At 45.5% G+C, this 21,816-nt stretch overlaps 3 protein-coding genes across 4 annotated transcripts; 1 reads left to right on the forward strand and 2 right to left on the reverse strand.

Moving 5' to 3' along the window:
* Positions 1–2,028: 2,028 nt before the first annotated feature.
* LOC149397534 (uncharacterized) lies at positions 2,029–4,811 on the reverse strand. 2 transcript variants are annotated; one of them, XM_089615399.1, is made up of 4 exons: positions 3,784–4,811; positions 3,102–3,216; positions 2,622–3,000; positions 2,029–2,513 (listed from the first exon to the last, which is right to left on the reverse strand). In XM_089615399.1, exons 2-4 carry the CDS (start codon positions 3,158–3,160, stop codon positions 2,307–2,309), a joined length of 645 nt encoding a protein of 214 aa, XP_089471525.1. In that variant the 5' UTR covers positions 3,161–3,216; positions 3,784–4,811; the 3' UTR covers positions 2,029–2,306. The 2 variants fall into 2 exon arrangements, with proteins under 2 accessions (XP_089471525.1, XP_089471524.1); XM_089615398.1 differs by having other exon boundaries at positions 3,102–3,172; positions 3,784–4,810.
* Positions 4,812–6,580: 1,769 nt separating this feature from the next.
* LOC149397535 (uncharacterized) lies at positions 6,581–8,560 on the forward strand. The gene is made up of 4 exons (XM_089614248.1): positions 6,581–6,649; positions 6,729–7,791; positions 7,868–8,363; positions 8,510–8,560. Exons 2-4 carry the CDS (start codon positions 6,779–6,781, stop codon positions 8,558–8,560), a joined length of 1,560 nt encoding a protein of 519 aa, XP_089470374.1. The 5' UTR covers positions 6,581–6,649; positions 6,729–6,778.
* A 257-nt stretch (positions 8,561–8,817) lies between these two features.
* LOC149397536 (uncharacterized) lies at positions 8,818–9,302 on the reverse strand. Its single transcript, XM_089614249.1, has 3 exons — positions 9,245–9,302; positions 9,030–9,178; positions 8,818–8,959 (listed from the first exon to the last, which is right to left on the reverse strand). Exons 1-3 carry the CDS (start codon positions 9,281–9,283, stop codon positions 8,818–8,820), a joined length of 330 nt encoding a protein of 109 aa, XP_089470375.1. The 5' UTR covers positions 9,284–9,302.
* Between the last annotated feature and the right edge of the window lie 12,514 nt (positions 9,303–21,816).

The raw sequence follows: 21,816 nt of genomic DNA on the forward strand, positions 1-21,816 counted from the left end.
AACATCGCCGACGAGATCCACCATAGACGCCGTCAAGATCCGCCATAGACGGCGTCGATTCCGTCGAGCTCCGGCGGCGACAACGCTCGGAGAATCGACGGCTCAGATTGACTCGAATATCGGCGGGGGGAGAGGAATCGGCGGCGGAGAGGAAATCGGCGGCGATTGAAGGGATTGATGAGAGACACTTTGTAAATTCGCGAATCGGTTAATTTAATTAACCTACTGGAGTGAGTTAGGTTAATTAATTAACTGATTCGTGAAGGATTTGAAATTCACAAAAAATTTACAAAAATCATAACTTAAGTCAATTGATATTCAAAGCATTCAATTAATTAACATAATTCCGAATTCAATCATTTAGTAAATTAACTTTACCAAAAAAAAAAATCAGAACCTAAACTAATATTCAACCAATAAGTTAATTAATTAACCTAACTCACTCCAGTACGTTAATTAAATTAACATATTCCCGAATTTACCAAGGGCGTTATGGTCTGAGCCGAAAATATGGGTTATTTGCTTAATAAAATGAAACATGGGCTATTCTCCCAATAAGAATGACAAACTTGGATGTAACTTTTGCTTGTGGCTTGTATTTTCTCTTTCCCAACTCATTTGTTATCTTAGGGAGAGTGAGGATAATAGCCCAATCAATCCACCAATATTAGGAGAATAGTTCAAGTTTGAATAAATTAAGTGAATAGCCCAATTAATATTTCACTACCTAAATTACCCTCATAAGAGCAAAACTCAATTTTCCCAAAACCTAAACCTAAACTCGTTCTCATCTTCGTCCATTTCACGCCACCGATCCACTTCACGCCGCCGATCCATTTCACGTCGCCGCGTCGTCGCCAATCGTCGTCCATCCTCGTTGCTGATCCCTAACATCGCCGACGAGATCCACCATAGACGCCGTCAAGATCCGCCATAGACGGCGTCGATTCCGTCGAGCTCCGGCGGCGACGACGCTCGGAGAATCGACGGCTCAGATTGACTCGAAAATCGGCGGGGGGAGAGGAATCGGCGGCGGAGAGGAAATCGGCGGCGATTGAAGGGATTGAGGAGAGACACTTTGTAAATTCGCGAATCGGTTAATTTAATTAACCTACTGGAGTGAGTTAGGTTAATTAATTAACTGATTCATGAAGGATTTGAAATTCACAAAAAATTTACAAAAATCATAACTTAAGTCAATTGATATTCAAAGCATTCAATTAATTAACATAATTCCGAATTCAATCATTTAGTAAATTAACTTTACCAAAAAAAAATCAGAACCTAAACTAATATTCAACCAATAAGTTAATTAATTAACCTAACTCACTCCAGTACGTTAATTAAATTAACATATTCCCGAATTTACCAAGGGCGTTATGGTCTGAGCCGAAAATATGGGCTATTTGCTTAATAAAATGAAACATGAGCTATTCTCCCAATAAGAATGACAAACTTGGCTAGTTATAACAAATTTCACGTTATCTTATTTTAATTTTTAATTCTAATTATATTTATATTATTTTATCAAATAATTTTATTGATTTGGCCAAAAATTATAATTTACTTTTTACAATTTAAAGACATTCACTTTAATATATTTTTATATACCAAAAATATCTTATTATTATTATTTACATTTTAAATAAATAATTATTACATACAAATATTAATATATATTTTACCAAACATTAAATCTGATTTTGCTATCGGCTACAATTCTTTTACAATAATTTATCATACATTTATCAGCTTTCAAAAGCAACAAATTTTTCTTACAGAAAATCTAAAAGTACTTTTTTTAAAAAGGATACCATACGGAGTTATTATCTCTTAAATAAACTTCACATAAAAGTCAGTCAACGAGACCTGCCTTATTATAGATACACGGAAGTGACTGCTATTTTTAACTGAATGATGAACGGTTTCGGAATCAAATTAATAGAGATCTCAAACAAACAACGTGGATCACTTCATATAACAAAACAAAGACGAAACGTGTAAGGATCGAAAAAGATTCCAACAAAAAGAAAGAAAATAAACAACCTTTACACAGTAAACTAGAAAGTAAAAATCGTTGATTGTTTAATAAGATAATTTCAAAATATCATCTATACATTTACTATGTATTACTATGCTTAACTTTACAGAGTAAACTAGGAAGAAAAAAAAAGAGTAAGAATGACAGTTAAGCCCATGGAAGGAACCATAATAAGGCAAGGCAAAAACTTTCCAACCCTGCAACCAAACTTGATTCACTCAAGAGTGTTCTTAATCAAATAGAAAAATATATATATATTTAAGAATCAGACCCTTAGAGCCACTTGATCTTGCCAAGTGATCTTTCTCTTCCCCGATCGGCTCGGCCCATTTTCGCTGCTCCTACAAGCTAGCAACTTCATGTCGTTGTTTTGCTGTTCTTCACCATTACTGTTAACACTATTATTATTATTGGCACTTCGAAGCAAACCCTTCAACGGCTCGCAATGGTCCTGCAAATCCTCTTCCTCTCCCTACAACAAAGAGCACAAAGCTTTTCGTTAATCAAAGCTTCAATAGAGAAGGAATAAAAAAATAAAAAATAAAAAAAGCCCACAAAATTATTAGGTGAGCAAGATTACAGATATCTGGTTCAAGTCGAAGAATGGGATGTTCTTCTTCTGCTTGGAAGCTTCTTTGCCACTGTGAATCCGGTCGAGCTGGTTCAAGTCCAAAGCTCTTGCTTTCTGGTTCAAGTCGAAGAAGACTGGAGGAGAAGCTTCGAGCGCCGCAGCGTTGCTGTGATTTGTGTCCTTTTGGTTCAAGTCCAGCGATGTTTGAGGGTACCGAAAAACCGACTCCTTTTTGCTGTTCTTCTTTCCCTTTGAGACGTTGTTGGAGCGTCGGTTTTCGTGGCTCTGTGGTTTTTGGTGATTATTATTACCGCGCTTCGGTGCTTGTTGCTTTGGCATTGTTATAGGCTGCTTCTCGGTCAAGTACTTGAATCTTCGCCTTAAAAACCTAGAATTCGCGAACGGAGTCAGAAATCTTAGTTCGAAACTTGATGGCTGGTGATGTTGATAATTAATAGTCCTAATAGAGAATAGTTTGTTATTGAATACCTGACTTCGGCCATAAGAATCGACCTCTTCTGTTGCATAGTCTGCAATTTGCTCTTCATAGACTCAGTTTCCTGATCGAATTGCAAATATAACAGTTTTCTTTGAGACCAATCAGCTGGAAAAAAATATAAATTAAGGCATAGTACTATCTTCCTATTTTACTAATATGTGGGTTCAAGAGAAAGCACAGATAAATGGTTTGGCAAGAATTTTAGATAACCTGAAATATGGTTTAAATAAACTGTACACATCTCATAAGGCCGAGAGAAAAATAAAAGTATGTAAGACTAAACGAGAAAATATGAGCTGAGCTTCAAAGCAGAAGATATTAAATCATATGATCATTTTATGTAAATAGAAATTATTTAGGCCTAATTTTTTTAATGTATTTTGAGCACATAGAAATTAAAACAAATTCACTTTTGTTTTACATCCTGTCAAGAACAAATTAAAAACCCAAAACCAAACGAGTAATTACAAAAGACAAGATCTCTACTTCAGAAACAAATCACAAATTATTCAGCGCTAAGTTTTTCAGACCTGTGAAGACAAACTCAAAATAAAAGACACCACACAAAATCAACAAAATTTATGGAAATACGCCTCAAAACCCCAAAATAAACAACAAACACCAGATCCAGAGACTCAAACTCAGATCTAACGAAGAAAAATAGATATTTACCTTCTCTAACTCTTCATAGTCTTGCATAAGACTCTGATGCTTAAACCTAATCCTTGCGTCTTCATGACGAACCACCACCGGTAAAGAAGCCTCAAAAGCAACGGCCTTTTTCATTTTCTTCATCGGATAGAGAAAGATGATGAAAACCCAGAAGCCAAAAAATCAAAAGTAAACTCAGGTCTAGAGAGAGGAATACAGAGCGATGGAAAGAGAATGGAAAAAAAGAGAGGAAAGGAAGGGTTTTTGTGTCTGTGATAGAGAAGAGGAGAAAAAGAGAGAGAAATAATGATAATAATAATGGGGGAAAGGAAAAGGAAGGAAAGAGAGAAGTTTTTTTTTTCTTTTATTTTCCTTTCCTTTCTTTCTTTGTTGAAGTTGCTTTGGGTTTCCTGTTTTCTCTGTGAAAAACTCTGACCGAGACAACAACAACAACATGAACAACGCCACCAACAATAACAATAAAACCCCAAAAAGCCCACACATAGCTTAGCTTCGGTGAAATAATAATAATAATAATAATAATGTTTTGGATTTTTTTCTTTTTCTTTTTTTGGTTGAGAAGACCAGTGATGAAGATGGGATTTATTTGCAGAAGGGTATTTGTGGGAAACATGTCTTTTTTAATGCGAGTTTTCTTTTCTTTTCTTTTGTTGTTGAGGTGGGTTTGGTTGGAGGACATTAGAAGACACATACACACGCACAACCATATCCATATGCATATAGATATACCTCTCTCTCTCTCCAATTTCTTTCCTTTCTTCTCTCTTTCCTTTCTTTTTTAGTTTTTCCCCTTCTTGACATAAATTATGGTCCAGCTGGGCCATTGGAGAGAGAGAGAGAGAGAGAGAGAGAGAGAGAGAGAGAGAGAGAGAGAGAGTGTTTGAGGGGTTCGGTCTTTGGTGTGGACTCTTGACTCTTCTACATTTCTTCTCCCTTTGGAATTTTGATTATGTCTTTTTTTCAGCTGTGAATGTGGAGAGGAGAGATAGAGAGACATTATTTGTTTGTACAGAGAGAGAAACAGAGAAAAAAAATGAGGATGGTGGCAAGTCTGAAAAAAGTAATTCTAAATCAAATAAATATATATTTATATATATAATTTATTGGTGGTCGTTAGTCGTTACTCGTTAGTTATTCTAATTTCTAATGTGGTTTGGGATTAAAAAGAAAATGTTAAATGCCTCTGTTAAATTTTCGTTTCACTTCTTTTATTTACTTATTTTTAAATATATCTCTTTCTTTGATCTGATGGTCTGATCTGTGTTAATGTGCTGTTGTACTTATTGGCACTTGTGAACCTTATATTTAATTTTTAGGATTTGATGTTGTGTCCTTTTGGGTTTGTGGGATATTGCTGAGGAGGGTGAGAATGCTTTTTTTATTATTATTTTATTTTATATTTTACTAGAGAAATTTCATTTTTTAGACCTCGAAGTTATGAAAATATCTCAGTTAGACTCACTAGTTCATAAATATCTAAAATTAGACTTTTGTACCAATTTCGGACAAAAATACCCTTTCAAGGTAATATAACCATCTTCACTTCATTCTATACTTCTTTTCATCTCTCATCCTCTCTCATTTCCTCTCGTTTCATCATTTTTGAGTATCCACTTCAATCAATCTCGTCGAAATGGGTTAGTATGCTCATTCATTCATCTTTTATAGTTATGTTTATATAGTTTGTGTAGAAAAAAAGAAGTTAGTAGATTTAGGTCAAATATCCGGGAATTTAACGTTATTTCCGATGAAATCCGATAATTTAGGATGAAATTTAAGTACGATTTCCGATGAAATTTAAGATAAAATTCGGACCAGATCTGGCAAGATCCGACCGGATCTGGCAAGATCCGACCAGATCTGGCATGGTCAGGATCCGACCGGATCTGGCAGGATCCGACCGGATCCGACCGGATCTGGCAGGATCCGACCGGATCTGGCAAACTGCCAGAATCCGACCGGATCTGGCAGGATCCGACCGGATCTGGCCGGATCCGACCGGATCTGGCCGGATCCGATAGTGTATGTAGAAAAAATAAAAAAAAAAAACAAAAATTTAATGTATTTTATGTTATATTTGTTGCAGTTTTGTTGATGGTTAACGGCACATGGGAGAGAAATGGACACTTATACGTGTTCAAAAATGCAAGAACATTTCCGCTTGAAGTTTCGAAAGAGACGACATACACGGGGTTAGTCGACAAGGTGTACAATAGAGTCGATATAGACAGAGCAAAGTATGACTTAAAGTTAGAAGTTCCATATGAAGCGGGTAATATGCCGATTGAGCCTGCTTTGTTGAAGGACGATATTGATGTTAAGTACTACACGAAGTGCAAAAGTCGTAGAAAATATGCACTTTGTGTAACTTTGATATCGAAAGAAATCACAGCGTTCAGTGCAAACAAAGTAGATAAAGGAAAAAATGTGATCAATGAAGAGTTGCCTCGTGTTGAACTCAACAAGAGACGAAAGAATTTGATAATCACCGATCGAGATGATGAAGTATACGTGCATGATAGACATAATTATCACAACAACGAGGAAGAAGATGATGAAGAACAAAATAACAAAGTTGACGAAGATAAAAGTGACAAGGGAGAAGATGGACTCAACAGTGACAAAGAAACAGAATTCGAAGAGTTTGTAAATCATGAAGAATATAAAGATTTTGTTAAACATTTTGCAGTACCATCAGGACACGGGGAACAATCAAAACAAGGTGAACCGTCACGTGACCCTCGTAAAGATGTTTCACAAACGGATTTCGTGCGTTATTCATGGGAAGCCCCTGACTTCACAGCGGCTGATGTTGTCAAAGAAGAACGTAATGAAGGTCCAACTCTATTGTCACATTCTTCCACAGGTAATAAAAACAATGATATCTACTTATATATGGAAAATGTTATGTTATATATTTTATAACCATTGATTACATGCAATAGGTAGCACAGAAGATATATACCTTGGGAAAGAGTTTGAGTCAAAGAAACAGATGAAGCAACAGATTCATGTTTTTGCTCTAAAAAATAATTTTGAGTTTAGAGTGAAATCGTCTTCGAAAAAGAGATGGTATGTCATATGCAAAAATGAGATGTGCACTTGGAAGCTGAGGGGTGTTGTGCAGTGGTCTGACATGTGGCAGATAACGTCGTATGAGAGTAGACATTCTTGCGCGCGTGTGGTTCGAACAGAAGGTCATAGAGGAGCTGCACCTTGGGTTATTGGGCACGTCTTCAAAGATAAGTACAACATTAGCTCTATGGCTGAATATTCAGCGCATAACGTAAGAGAGGAAGTCAAGACAAGATGGGGTGTTGGCATATCGTACTTGAAAGCGTGGAGAACAAGGGAGAAAGCAATTTCTTACGTAAGAGGTACGCCAGAAGAATCTTATCAGAAGTTACCATCTTGGTTATACATGTTGGAGCAGAAGAATCCAGGGACTCTTACGGCGTTTGTGAAAGATGGCGATAGATTCAAATACGCGTTCTTTTCTATTGGGGCGTGTCGTAGAGGGTTCAAGTCTTGTCGACCCGTCATATCATTAGACGGTGCATTTTTGAAGACAAAATACGGTGGACAGTTGCTATGCGCAATTGCGATGGATGCTAATTCTCAGTTGTATCCACTTGCATTCGGGGTAGTAGATAGCGAGTGTCACGCTTCGTGGATTTGGTTTTTGAGAAAGTTGAGAGAAGCTATCGGTGAAGACGTTGAAGAGTTGGTGTTCATATCCGATCGACATGTTAGCATCATACATGGCGTCGAAGTGGTGTTTCCCGGTATCCCTCATGGAGCATGCTTCCATCATCTCAAACTAAATGTCCAACACAAATTCAAGACTGATCATTGTGGAATTGAACTGTATGATGCCGCTTATGCCTTCAATAAGCGGGCTTTCGAAGCTCATTTTCAGCAGTTGAGGAGAAAAGATGTCGAGATGGCTAAGTATCTCGAGGAAGTCGGTTTTGATCGGTGGGCAAGAGCATTTTTTCCTGGAAAACGGTAAGACTAAAACTTTTCCCTTTATCATTACAAGTGTTTTAACCAGAACGTCGCTAATATGTAACTGTTTCTATAGGTATGATATAATGACAAGCAATAATGCAGAAAGCTTCAACAATAAGACGAGGAATGCTAGAACGTTTCCCATCACCACTTTGCTTGAGTTCATTAGATTCACACTTCAAACATGGTTTTTTAATCGAGAAGAAATTGCTAGAAAATGTGATACAAGACTGTCCCCGAAGTTTCAAGATAATCTCGAACATCTGAACGGCAAAGCACAATACGTGAATACCTACGGACTCGGGATGTTTGAATGTAATGTTAGAGACGAGAGAGGTGACTTTGATGTGCATTTGATGAATAACACATGCACTTGTGGACTACCACAACTACTTGGAATCCCGTGCGAGCATGCCATCGCATCCGCACAACACAGGAGTGTGGACATTTATTCGTTGTGCAGTCCTTTCTATTCGAAAGAGATATGGATTGAGATGTACAAGGAGTCTATATATCCTGTTGGGAATGAAGAACAGTGGAACGTTCCGGATGACATAAAAAACATGAAGGTGTTGGCACCAGTTGAAAAGAAACAAGCCGGTCGGCCGAAGAAAAGTAAACAAGGAAGGCGAAGAGTCAATCGATACCCATCTCAAGGAGAAAAAGTTGTTATCCATCGGAAATGTGGTAAATGTGGTGGTATGGGACATAATAGGAAGACATGCACATGGAGAGAGTGAAAACTTGTTTATTTTCATTAAGTTGATCATTATATTTTTTTTTTAAACTTATTTTGTTGAAAAATTGACGTTTAATTTTGAGTTGAACATGTTTGTGGTTATGTTTATGTTTATGTTTATATTTTTATTTATTACTTTAAAATAATTAAATATAAATTTAATGACATGAAACTATAACATAAAATGAAACTAAAGATATCCAATATATCTAATGTCATCAAAGTAGAAATATCAAAAATATTTAATGAAATAAAAATAGAGATATCCTATTAATTAATAAATATCATCGCTCTTCTAATTGGAAAAATAGGTCCGTAGACCATTTCTTCCTGAACGTCTTCATGTTCTCGCTTCGTAGTGTATCAAAACTGGCGTTGACAAGGATATGCTCCATGTATTTGATTGCGAACATCCCACAATCACCACTGAAAGACAAAATCAAAAATGTTATACACAATAACTCTTAAATAAAACTTCATAATTTTTTTTACATACCTTGTCACACATTGTGGGATGGTATCGTCAACTACCCATCCGAACGGTGGAAGTCGAATTTCCCCGCCATCTAGCTCTCGCTCCGCCTTCGGATGCTCGTTGAATAATCTCGACATTGCCATAACCTTCGATATCGCTTGACACCAATCCTACGTTAACATGAGAATGTAAGAAAATAAATATATGATTTACTATAAACTTTAAAGTTTACTAACATCCATCATCGTTCTGAAGTTGTTGGCATGTTCTCTCATCTTCACAATATCATTTTGGCAGTCCAAGACAGTTATGGTCAGCTCTTTGAGGTCGACTCGGAACGTGAACCAATGCATCTGTTTGAAGTTCACGACGAACAAAATCTCCACGGCACAATTCCACGGCAAGACTTGAGAGTTCCTGTATCCAGTCATAGGATCAAACACGAGTCGTTGATCCCAGTCTACGATCTCCGCCTCATTGCCTGTTTCGTCGGCAATCTTCTTGAACTCTTGTTCTTTCGTATAACGCCCATATACATGTTGGACCCATTGGGTATCCATGATGCAGACGTCTTGACGATACCCGTCATATTGTCGTTGGCGTCTCCGTAGCATATGTATAATAGCATCAATATGCTGTCAACGTATTTGGATTAACAAATATATTTAAGTCATAATATTAACTTTTAGATGAAAAAACATATTAAACGTAAAGTAGTTATACATACCGTGTCGTCTAGCCATTTTCCGTTCTCGAGAAGGAGCTTGAAAAAATTTTCTTCCACGCTAGCGATCTTCACATAAATCCTCGGCATAAAATGACCATCAAGTTTTCGCGTTTTACTCCACTTCACGACGGCTTCCCAATCTTTAAGTATTGGCTCCTTCAATGGTTTGAACGGCGACACCCGCTTATTTGTTCCATACTTCGGCCGCGTCGCAACATGAAAACCATGAAAACCATGAAAAAACCATGAAAACCATGAAAAAACCACACTAATCTTATTTATTATCTAAACAACCATGAAAAAACCTTTAAAAAACATACCTTTTTAACCATTTTGGAGAGTATTGGTCGGGGTCGGGTGGTGGGCGTCGGAGGTGATGACGTCGGCGTCGGAGGTGGTGAGGTCGGCGTCGGAAGTGGGCGTCGGAGGTGAGAGATGTGAGAGAAAGTGAGTGAAGTGAGAGAAAGTGAGTGAAGTGAGAAGAGAAATGAGAGAGATATGGGGTTTATGAGGGTTTATTTTGAATGTGAGAGAAAAAGTGAAGTGAGAGTGAAGTGAGAAGATGAAGGAGAAAAAGTGAGGAGAGATATGAGGTTTATTTTGAATTGAGGGTATTTTTGTCCAAAATTGGTACAAAAGTCCAATTTTGGATATTTTTTAATTAACGGGTCTAATGAAGATATTTCCATCACTTTTAGGTCTAGAAAATGAAATTTCTCTTTTACTATACGAAGCTCAATTTAATCTCCCAATTTTATCGCCATGTCAACATTGATATTATATATCTCTTCTACTGTAAGATAATAAAAGAAGAAGACACAAAGCATGACCCAGGTTTGGGTGTACGTGTACCAGTCAACCCACTCGGCAAAATTAGTTTGGTTTTCCCATTTTTATTGGAAGATCCAGGATCATTTTATATAATTTTTCTTTATTTTATGCATATTTCGTAGTTAGGGTACTATGGTAAAAGCACATCACACCTGCTATAGCTATTGAATGGGAGAGGTGGCTTACAGAAGAGCATTCACACACCTAACTTTCTGGATTTTGTGAATGAGACTGAGACCACCAAAGCAAAGCTAATACCTATTAATATTATAGCTTCATATACACCTTTGACTCTCATCTACAGCAACTCTTCACATTTTCAACCATGATGGAACACTTCAATTCAACCCCATTTTCCTCTTTTCATTTTATAAAAAGTACATTCACCAAGAAAAAAAAATATTTAAAAACAAAAAATTGTTAAGAAAAAATACTATACTACCAATCGCCAAAAGAAAAAAAGGCTTAATTCAATTACTTATAGCTATATTCTAAATATATATCATGATTTGGGATTTTACACTTCTTCTTTGTTATAATTTATCCTTCCTTCAACACGAAAGAATCATCAAGAAGCACCCCCCGGCTTTACAGAATAACATCTGACCAAATTCAGTCTGCCTAACAAAACTAATACCCTTTCCCTGATTCCTCTAGTTTATTCCAAGAGAAAATAAATTATTGTAAAAGTCAGAGGACTCTTTTGCCATGTTAAGCGGTGAGGATAATTTTGGATTTACGTGTTGCTCTGCTTGATGGAAAGAAGATCAGAAGAAGAGAGACAATAACTTTTCCAGTTTATTTTTATTTGTCGCTCTCACTTGCCATTATTAAATATTTCCAACACGGCTCAATAAGATGTGGACATAGCGTGGCAAATAATTAAATATGGGCATTCCGTCGGAATGGCCTTTTCAGTTCCGGACTAGTGCCACTTCCAATGTTAAAATTGTATGTTCGGACCAATAAATAGCTGAGCTATTTTACACACCTGAGCTTTCAAGTACTTATTTTTACAAAAGATATACCATCTCTTTATATACAAAGATTTTACTCTAAATTGAAAATTATTTTTCAGAATATATATGTGGATCTCATTCTTCAACTCTTTATTACCTCCAAAATAAATAATGGTAAAAAATAAATAATCTAAATCGAATTACATTTGTGTTCTAATACATATAGAGGAAAAAAAATATTGAATTTGTTATTCCAAGATATCCTCGCATTTGAAATCGGGAGTCTTCCATTTGATTCGAGAGATCGTGCAGCTTGGAGATGTGAAAGTGAAGAAGATCTCAACGGTGGACAACCTGGCAGATCCATTCACCAAGGCTATAGCCAGTAAAGTCTTCGACCAGCATCGGGAGGGAATGGGCATGAAGGACTACTCACATCTCCTTTGAGTCAATTGAGAGTGTTATCGGCCCGTCGAGGTCCGACGACGCGATCGACGTTTCGGGCGGCCGGACAAGCTCACCCGGCCGATGGCCGGCTCAATTCACTCGGCCATTGGCCGGCCCAAGCAATTCACTCGGCCAATGGCCGAGTGAATCTCAACCGGCCCATCGAGTTCACTCGGCCAATGGCCGAGTGAGCCCTCAGCCGGCCCATCATGCTCACTCGGCCAATGGCCGAGTGAATCTCAGCCGGCCCATCGAGTTCACTCGGCCAATGGACGGGTGAATCTCAGCCGGCCCATCGAGATTCACTCGGCCAATGGCCGAGTGAGCCCTCAGCCGCCCCACTGGGCTCACACGGCCAATGGCCGAGTGAATCCCCTGCCGGCCCAACCAATTCACTCGGCCAAGGGCCGAGTGAAACCACTTGCCGGCCCAGCAGTTCACTCGGCCGATGGCCGATTGAACCCTCTCTCGGCCCAAGCCTTTCACTCGGCCAATGGCCGAGTGAACCTCACCCGGCGTCCAGCAGCTCACTCGGCCAATGGCCGAGTGAATCTCACCCGGCGGCCAACACTTCACTCGGCCATCGGCCGACCGAGTCTCACCTGGCCGATGGCCGACTCAGCCTCACTCGGCCGATGGCCGACTCAGCCTCACTCGGCCGATGGCAGACTCAGCCTCACTCGGCCAAGGGACCTTCAAAACGTCCCTTGGTCACCTATAAATACGAGGCTCGACCCCTCGGGATAGGTAATCCGAATTTGAGTACTGAAACGCTATCAAACTCGTACCTCGCTCGTTTCTCTCAAGTCTCGGCCTCTGAACACCTAAACCCTCTACATTCTACCTCAACCCTACTAATGTTGAGCGTCGGAGAGGTAAACAGAGGCAACCCCTATGTTTCCCCTTTGTAGTTCACGCACTCTCTATTGCTTTTCAGGTATCGAGACGAGGTGAGCTTCATCTACAGCTAAGGGGCGACTTGGGATACCAAGTCCGACACGCTTGAGCCGAAGTGACACCACTTGGTCTGTCCTTGGGTCTAACCACTTTGGGCTCCTAAATAGTTGTCCGAAAACGAGCGACAATATTTTGGCGCTAGAAGGAGGGCATCTCCCGACCTTAGCACGCTCTCCCTTCCATTCCTCATTTTCACTACACCCACGACTCTCGAGAGATGAGTCACATTCCCACTACCTTCGTTGGTACTCGAGCGACGAGCTCGAGGTACGGTCTCCGAAACCTCGCGCACCGTCTTGAAGGGCAACCTCGTGATAATGAGAGCCAGCCCCAAGACCCGGTGAACGACCCCGAGGCTGCGCTCCGAGAGGACACGGCTCGGCGGCTCGCGGAGCTCCTAGACCGTCCCGGCGTCGACGACTCGCTCATCGCCAATCTCCTCGGCTACGACGTCGAGGATAGGTCCGCCCGAGACGACTCCGACCCCGACTATGTGGGGGAGTCAAGAACCGACGAGGCGACGCCAAGCCTCGCCCCGTCGCGGTCTGAGAGGACGAATGGCGGCTTGGCCGGACCGTCGCACCCGGTGCGGCAACAAGCGCGGTCACACTCCCGAGGACTCGCCCCTTCGGTTTCAAGAGGCGGCCGGACACGGCCCCTCGCCGGGGAGAGAGCGACCTTGGGGGACGATGGGGCCGATAGCCGAAGCGCCCGCCGGACAATCCGTCAAAGAGCGGCCTCGCCCCGCCAAGCGTCGAGCGTGGACCTTAGAGAACGCCTAACGGCGCAGAGAAACTCCCGAGGGGAGGATCTCCGCCAAAGGCTCAACTCTCGGAGGGACGCACTCCCCGCCACGACTCTCGGCCGACCTCAGGCCAACGCCGGGGACCAAGCGTCCAACGAGCGCCAACAGGCGACTCCCGCGGTCCTGGTGGTCAGCCCAACTAACGGGCTCGACATGGTCACGATGATTCAAAGCCTCCAGAATCAAATCATTGAGATGAGGGAGTCGGGGAGGCAAAGGCTGTACGGAGGGATCGAGGAGTCATACTCTCCCTTCGCCGCTCAAATCCTCGCGCAACCTTGCGTGGGGAACTTCAAATTGCCGTCCATCCCTCCCTATGATGGACGGACAGACCCGAACTTCCACATCCAGCACTACGAGACGTGGATGACAATGCAAGGACAGTCGGATGCCACCCTCTGTCAAGCCTTCAGCCTGACCCTCACGGGGTTAGGATTTGAGTGGTTCCGGAGCTTGAGACCGGGAAGCATCCCGTCCTTCCGGGCCTTGCGAGAGGCTTTCCTTGCCCGTTTCGCCACACTCGTGGCGCAAAAGAAGTCGAAGACCTACCTCCTGTCTATCCGGCAGGGGAGGGACGAGACCTTGAGACAATACCTCGTGCGCTTCACCGAGGAGTCTCACAAGGTCGAAGGGTTTGACGACAAGGACGCCATCACGGCGATCACCGAGGGGGCTCGCACGAGCGACTTCCTCAAATCTATTGTTGGAAAGGTCCCGCGGGACATGGCAGAGCTAATGTCGAGAGCCCCCACCTACATGGGGATCGAGGACTACCTCGACGGCCGAGACGGCCGGAACTCGGGGGAACAAGGCGGTCGTCGCCGCGACGATCAAGACGGAGATCGTCCCGACCCTCGAAAGAGGAGGAACAAGGGAAACCAGGCCCCTAACGGTCGTTCCCTCCGTTGGCCGAGGCCCCCGCACGTCGATAGCTTCCGAAAGTTTTCGGCGTTTACCCCCCTGAGCACTCCGCAAGAGCGGATCCTAGCTTTGCACCGCGACAAGCTAGGAAGCCCCGCTCCACTCACGAAGGATTCCGCGAAGCGGGATCGAAGCAAGTTCTGCGAATACCACCAAGATCACGGGCATCTGACGTCCGAATGTTACCAACTCAAGCGTCAGATCGAGGCCTTGATTCAAGACGGGAAATTGAAAGAGTACGTCCTTAGAACGATCGGGACGGCCGTGGCGCACGGAGAGCGCCCGCGGCAAGAGAAGAAAGGTCCAGCGACGGTGACCGTCACGGACCGAGCAACAATCGAAGAACCGGAGAGCTCACAGCTGCATATCATGAGCTCAATCATGGGCGGCCCGGGGTTTGGAGACTCGAGCACGCAGAGGAAGAAGTATGTGCGGGAAGTTTCCCAAGGGAAAATAGCCCACTACATTCGAGTCCATGTTCTTCACCGGCCAAGAGGCGATGCGAGTTCTCCACCTGCACAACGACGCAATAGTCGTCTCGGCCCCGGTCGTCAACAACCTCTTCCGGAGAATCCTAATCGACAATGGAAGCTCCGCCGATATAATCTTCAAGTCGGCGTTGGACAGGATGAAGCTATCCGGGATGAGACCGACCCCGATCTCGACCCCACTCTTCGGCTTCTCCGGGGAGAGGGTCATGACGGAGGGCACCATCGACCTCCCGGTTACCTTCGGGACGCCGGGGGGGATCGAGGTCACCCACATTGTGTCGTTCTTAGTCGTGGATCAGCCCTCAGCGTACAATATCATCATCGCCCGCCCGACCCTCAATCGGTTGAAGGCCATTACGTCCACCTACCACTTGATGATGAAGTTCTCGACTGATAAGGGGATTGCCGTAATGTTGGGAGACCAATCGATGGCAAGGATGTGCTACATCCAAGGCGTGGACGGGAAAGGAAAAGGAAAGATGGTGAGCACCATCTTCCAACTCGGAGACAAGCTCCCATGCAAGATAGGGGAATGAGGCACCTTCAGAGAACTGGATCAGAGGGACGATGTCGAGCGTCGGAAGGTGGAGACACCGGATGACCTCGTTCCCGTCGTGTTGGACGACGCCAAGCCTGACCAAGTAGTCAAGGTAGGCGCCCAACTCCCGTCCGAAATCCGAACCCAGCTCGCCGCCTTCCTCCGCGAGTTCAAAGACGTCTTCGCGTGGACACACGCTGACATGCCGGGGATCGACCCCGAGATAATGGTTCACCGTCTCAACGACAACAAGAGAGTGGCTGAGCGCGTTCCATCGCGACGGGCGTTCAGCGGAGAGAGGTACCAAGCCATTGGTGAAGAGGTTGACAAAATTCTCGCCGCCAACTTCATCAGGGAGGCGGAGCACCCCAAGTGGGTGTCCAATGTGGTGATCGTCAAGAAGCCAAACAGGAAGTGGCGGATCTGTATCGATTACAAAGATCTCAACAAGGCCTGCCTGAAAGACAGCTTCCCTCTCCCGAGGATCGAGCAACTTGTGGACGCCACGGCGGGCCACGAGTTGCTGAGCTTCATGGACGCCTACTCAGGCTACAATCAGATCCGCATGCACGAGCCGGATCAGATCAAAACCACCTTTGTTACGTACCGCGGACTCTACTGCTACAAGGTCATGCCTTTCGCCCTCAAAAACGCGGGGGCGACGTATCAAAGGTTGGTAAACCGAATGTTCGCCAATCAAATTGGCAAAACGATGGAGGTCTACGTGGATGACATGCTAGTCAAAAGCCTCAAAGCCCACGACCACGTTCAAGACCTCAAGGAAATGTTCACGATCTTGCGGCACTACAAGATGAAGCTCAACCCCAACAAGTGTGCCTTTGGGGTTGAGTCCGGAAAATTCCTGGGCTACATGGTGAGTCGCCGCGGGATCGAGGCCAATCCCGAGAAGATTAAGGCGATCTTAGAGATGAGGTCGCCACAGAAAGTCAAAGAAGTGTAGAGTTTGACTGGAAGGATCGCCGCTCTAACGTGATTCGTTTCCAAGGCAACCGATAGGTGCCAACCGTTTTTTAAGGCATTGAAGAAGACCGACGGGTTTGTGTGGACTGAGGAATGCGAGGAGGCGTTCCGCGAAATGAAGGCCTACTTCAGCTCTCCCCCGTTCCTCGCAAAACCGAAGGATGGTGAGAGCTTGTATGTCTACCTCGTGGTTTCCGATAGGGCCGTGAGCGCAGTTCTCATACGCAAAGAAAATAAGGTGCAATGGCCGGTCTACTACGTTAGCAAGGCGCTCCTCGACGCCGAGACCCGATACCCGAAAATCGAGAGATTGTCCCTCGCCCTTGTCATGAGCGCGAGAAAGCTCCGGCCCTACTTCCAAGCGCACCCCATCGTGGTGCGCACGGGACACCCCATCGAAAAGGCCTTTCAAAAAGGGACCTCATCTCAAATGGCCATATGGTCTCAGGAGCTGGGCGAGTACGGGGTCGAGTTCCAGCCGAGAACCGCCATCAAGGGCCAAGCCCTCGCCGACTTCATAGTCGAATTCACAAGCGCACCCTCAACGAGTCGTCAAAGAAGAGGACCAACAGCCCGATAGGGCCGGTCTAGGACTTGCACGTGGATGGTGCGTCAAACGCCCGGGGGGCTGATGCCGGCGTAGTTGTCACGCCCCGACGAGTCGTTTATTTAAATGAAAACACGTGGATTTTTTTTATTATTTTAAAACGTAAACGACACGACGTCATGACAAACCTTTCGTATCTACACACAACACCATCGTATTGACTTAAAGTCTACATGCATAAACGACATAGTGAAAGAAACAATCTACTTGACCTCTAGGTCTTAGACAGACTTCACAAAACATAACCATTTTCATAAAACATTATTCAAAACGATTTCTTATTAGGCCCATCAGGTCAAAATAGCCCATATACGAAGTCTCGTGTACGTGGAAGCGCTCGCCAGTCAACCCGCTACCGTATAAACATCTTTTAATCACATCCCTTACCTGTATCACAAAAACGAATGAGCTGACTCCCAGCAAGCAGAAACAATGCATATGATATGATTTTCACTTTAAAACCCAAGCAAGTTTTTCTCATCTTTTTCTCTCTTTAAATCTCTTCTTAATTGCGCGCAAGGTGTGTGTTGTAAACAGTTCACTCAGGTCCTCTCGCATACATGTATGACTAACGCCGCAGCTGTAAGGTGCCCAGGACTATGACATACAGCCCGGACGTCGCAACCATAAGGTGCCCAGCACTATTCAAATGGTCCGACGTGACCATAAGGTACCCAGTACTACATACGGTCCGCTCTTCGAAGTCATAAGGTTCCCAGAACTATTCAAATGACCCGATCCTTCGTGAGACCGATCCTATCTCGCGAAGTTGTAGCTAACTCCCCGATCCTAGCATTCATGGACGATCCACAACACACATCCTTCTTTCGAAAAACCTCATTTCTCGTAAAACTCTTTTCCATTTTTAGATGAGATGCACATGAATGCAAATGCAATAAATGCAACAATCACATATCATATCATGTAAATGCAAGCACATAAGCAGCACACACAACACATTGTTTTTGTGATACAGTTGAAATATTTCTACTTACCTGGATACGATTCTTTCGAACCCCGAATCCTTCTCTTCCAACAGGAAAAAGTCTCTTTCTTTACTTCACATAACTCCGTCCACGTAACATCCTTACGCTCACTGCTATCCTTGTAGCAACCTGGACTTATCTATAGAAGAGAAAGATCAAACATGGAGAGTACTCAGTATCTCATCCCTCGACATACTAACGTACATACTTCTACTGGAAAGAAAGCTCATAAGGAACGTATTCAAACGTCCTCCTAGTCACGCTACTCAAAGCGTATCAAACACGAGCAATCAAGAACACATGAGTGTTGTCAATGGTGCCCACAAGAAGAGTTGTAGTGTGTATTTATGTACATTTGATGTCATAAAGTCTCATGAAGACTCTTGCTTGTAATTGCTTATTCATTAATAAAAAGTTGAAACGTTCATTCAAACTTCCTTGTCTGAAGCTTTATGATAAAACATTAGTCTTTAGTCCATAAACAAACTAAACAACTTACGAAGAGACAAATGTAGATTTGCATGAACAAACTCTTCGTAGTTTGCTTAAAACGATATATTCGCAATCTATGGGTCAAAGGACTATTGACCTCAGTACGATTGTTAGGAGAATCTATGATGTCTGGTTATGGGGCATTCAGAGTTGGAGACTCTATAGTTCTTCTAGGTATCTTTCGAAGGTACTGAATTGACCACTGCACTTCTAGAGACAAGATAAGAACAAACCATTTAACCTCTTATGTCTCGAAGTCACTACGTATGAATTGCGTCGTGCTTACCTAAATCCTGAAATGAGACATGTTACCGGTCCGTCTCGGTCCGGTAGATCGACGACGGCCACGCTGGCGGCCGTCCTGAGCCCGGCGCTTGTCCGGGGCCGGCACTCGCCGTGGCCGGCTCTCCACGGCCGGCTCTCCAAGGCCGGCCCTCCAGGACCGGCGTTCCAGGACCGGTGCTCCAAAGGCGGCGCTCCAGGACCGGCGCTCCAAGGCCGGCGCTCCAGGACCGGCTCTCCACGGCCGGCTCTCCACGGCCGGCGCTCCAAGGCCGGCTCTCCACGGCCGGCGCTCCAAGGCCGGCTCTCCACGGCCGGCGCTCCAAGGCCGGCTCTCCACGGCCGGCGCTCCAAGGCCGGCGCTCCAAGGCCGGCTCTCCACGGCCGGCGCTCCAAGGCCGGCTCTCCACGGCCGGCGCTCCAAGGCCGGCTCTCCACGGCCGGTGCTCCAAGGCTGGCCCTCCACGGCCGGCGCTCCAAGGCCGGCTCTCCACGGCCGGCGCTCCAAGGCCGGCTCTCCACGGCCGGCGCTCCAAGGCCGGCTCTCCACGGCCGGCGCTCCAAGGCCGGCCCTCCAAGGCCGGCCCTCGGCCAAGGGGTTCCTCAAACACCTCTTGGCCGCCTATAAATATGAGGGTCTCTCCCTCGACCCAGGTAATTCGAATTTGAGTACTGAAACGCTGTCGAACTCGTACCTCGCTCGTTTCTCTCAAGTCTCGACCTCTAAACACTAAACCCTCTACAAACCACCTCAATCCTACTAATGTTGAGCGTCGGAGAGGTAAACAGAGGCAACCCCTCTGTTTCCCCTTTGTAGTTCACACCTTTCTGTTCACGTTTCAGGTGCTTGGACGAGATAGAGATCATCTACAGCTAAGGGACGGCTTGGGATACCAAGCCCGACACGCTCGAGTCGAGACGAGACCACTTGGTCCGGCCTTGGGTCTAACCGTCTGCGACTCCTAAATCGTTGTCCGAAAAACTGCGACAACATTTTGGCGCTAGAAGGAGGGGATCTCTCGACCTTGACGACGCATTCCCTCTACCAGTTTTCTCCCTTTGTTCTCACGACTCTCGAGAGATGAGTCACATTCCCACTACCTCCGCGGGTACCCGAGCGACGAGCTCAAGGTACGGTCTTCGACGCCTCGCACATCGTCTTGAAGGGCAACCTCGCGATAGCGAGAGCCAGCCCCAAGACCCGATGATTGACCCCGAGGCCGTGCTCCGAGAGGACACGGCCCGGCGACTTGCGGAGCTCCTTGACCGCCCCGGCGTCGACGGTACGCTCATAGCCGACCTCCTCGGCTATGACGTTGAAGATAGGTCCGCCAAAGACTACTCCAACTCCGAATATGTGGGGGAGTCGAGGACCAACGAGGCAACGCCTAGCCTCGCCCCTTCGCGGCCCGAGAGGCCCAACGACGTTTTGGCCGGGCCGTCGCACCTAGCGCGGCAGCAGGCACGGTCACATTCCCGGGGACTCGTCCCCTCGGTTTCAAGAGGTGGTCGGACACGGCCCCTCGCCGAGGAGAGAGCGACTCTGGTAGGTGATGGGGCCGACAGCCGAAGCGCCCGCCGGACGGTCCGACCAAGGGCGACCTCACCTCGCCCCGCACCGAGTGTGGACCTTAGAGAGCGCTTGACGGCGCAGAGAAACTCCCGAGGGGAGGATCTCCGCCAAAGGCTAAACTCTCGAAGGGACGCGCTCCCCGCCGCAACTCTCGGCCGGCCGCAGGCCAATGTCGTGGACCAAGCGTCCAACGAACGCCAACCGGTGACTCCCGTGGCCCCGACGGTCGGCCCCGCTAACGGGCTCGACATGGTCACGATGATTCAAAGCCTCCAGAATCAAATCATCGAAATGAGGGAGTCGGGGAGGCAAAGGCCGTACGGAGGGATCGAGAAATCATACTCTCCCTTCGCCGCGCAAATCCTCGCGCAACCATGCGTGGGGAACTTCAAGTTACCGTCCATTCCCCCCTACGATGGACGTACGGACCCCCACTTCCACGTTCAACACTATGAGACGTGGATGACTATGCAGGGGCAGGCGGACGCCACCCTCTGCCAAGCCTTCAGCCTGACCCTCACAGGCTCGGGGTTTGAATGGTTCCGAAGCTTGAGGCCGGGAAGCATCCCGTCTTTCCGGGCCTTGCGAGAGGCTTTCCTCGCCCGATTCGCCACCCTCGTGGCGCAAAAGAAGCCGAAGACCCACCTCCTCTCTATCCGGCAAGGAAGAGACGAGACGTTGAGACAATACCTCGCTCGCTTCACCGAGGAGTCTCACAAGGTCGAAGGGTTCGACGACAGGGACGCCATCACGGCGATCACCGAGGGAGTGCGCACGAGCGACTTCCTCAAGTCTATTGTTGGCCAAGTCCCGCGTGACATGGCGGAGCTGATGACAAGAGCCCGCACATACATGGGAGTCGAGGACTATCTCGATGGCCGAGATGGTCGAAAGTCAGGGGGACAGGGGAGTCGCCGCCGCGACGATCGAGATGAAGATCGTCCCGACCCCCGAAAGAGGAGGAATAAGGGAAGCCAGGCCCCCAACGGCCGTTCCCTCCCCGGGCCGAGGCCGTCACATGTCGATAGCTTCCGAAAGTTCTCGCCATTCACTCCTCTGAACACTCCGCCGGAGCAAATCCTGGCTCTGCACCGTGACAAGTTGGGGAGCCCAACCCCGCTCACGAAGGATCCCGCCAAGAGGGATCAAAGCAAGTACTGTGACTACCATCAAGATCACGGGCACCTGACATCCGAATGCTATCAACTCAA

This window comes from Urtica dioica, chromosome 5 (genome assembly GCF_054948205.1).
Source record: "Urtica dioica subsp. dioica isolate 48M chromosome 5, U.dioica_male_clone48M_v1_H2, whole genome shotgun sequence".
In the NCBI taxonomy this organism is placed as follows: Eukaryota; Viridiplantae; Streptophyta; class Magnoliopsida; order Rosales; family Urticaceae; genus Urtica; species Urtica dioica.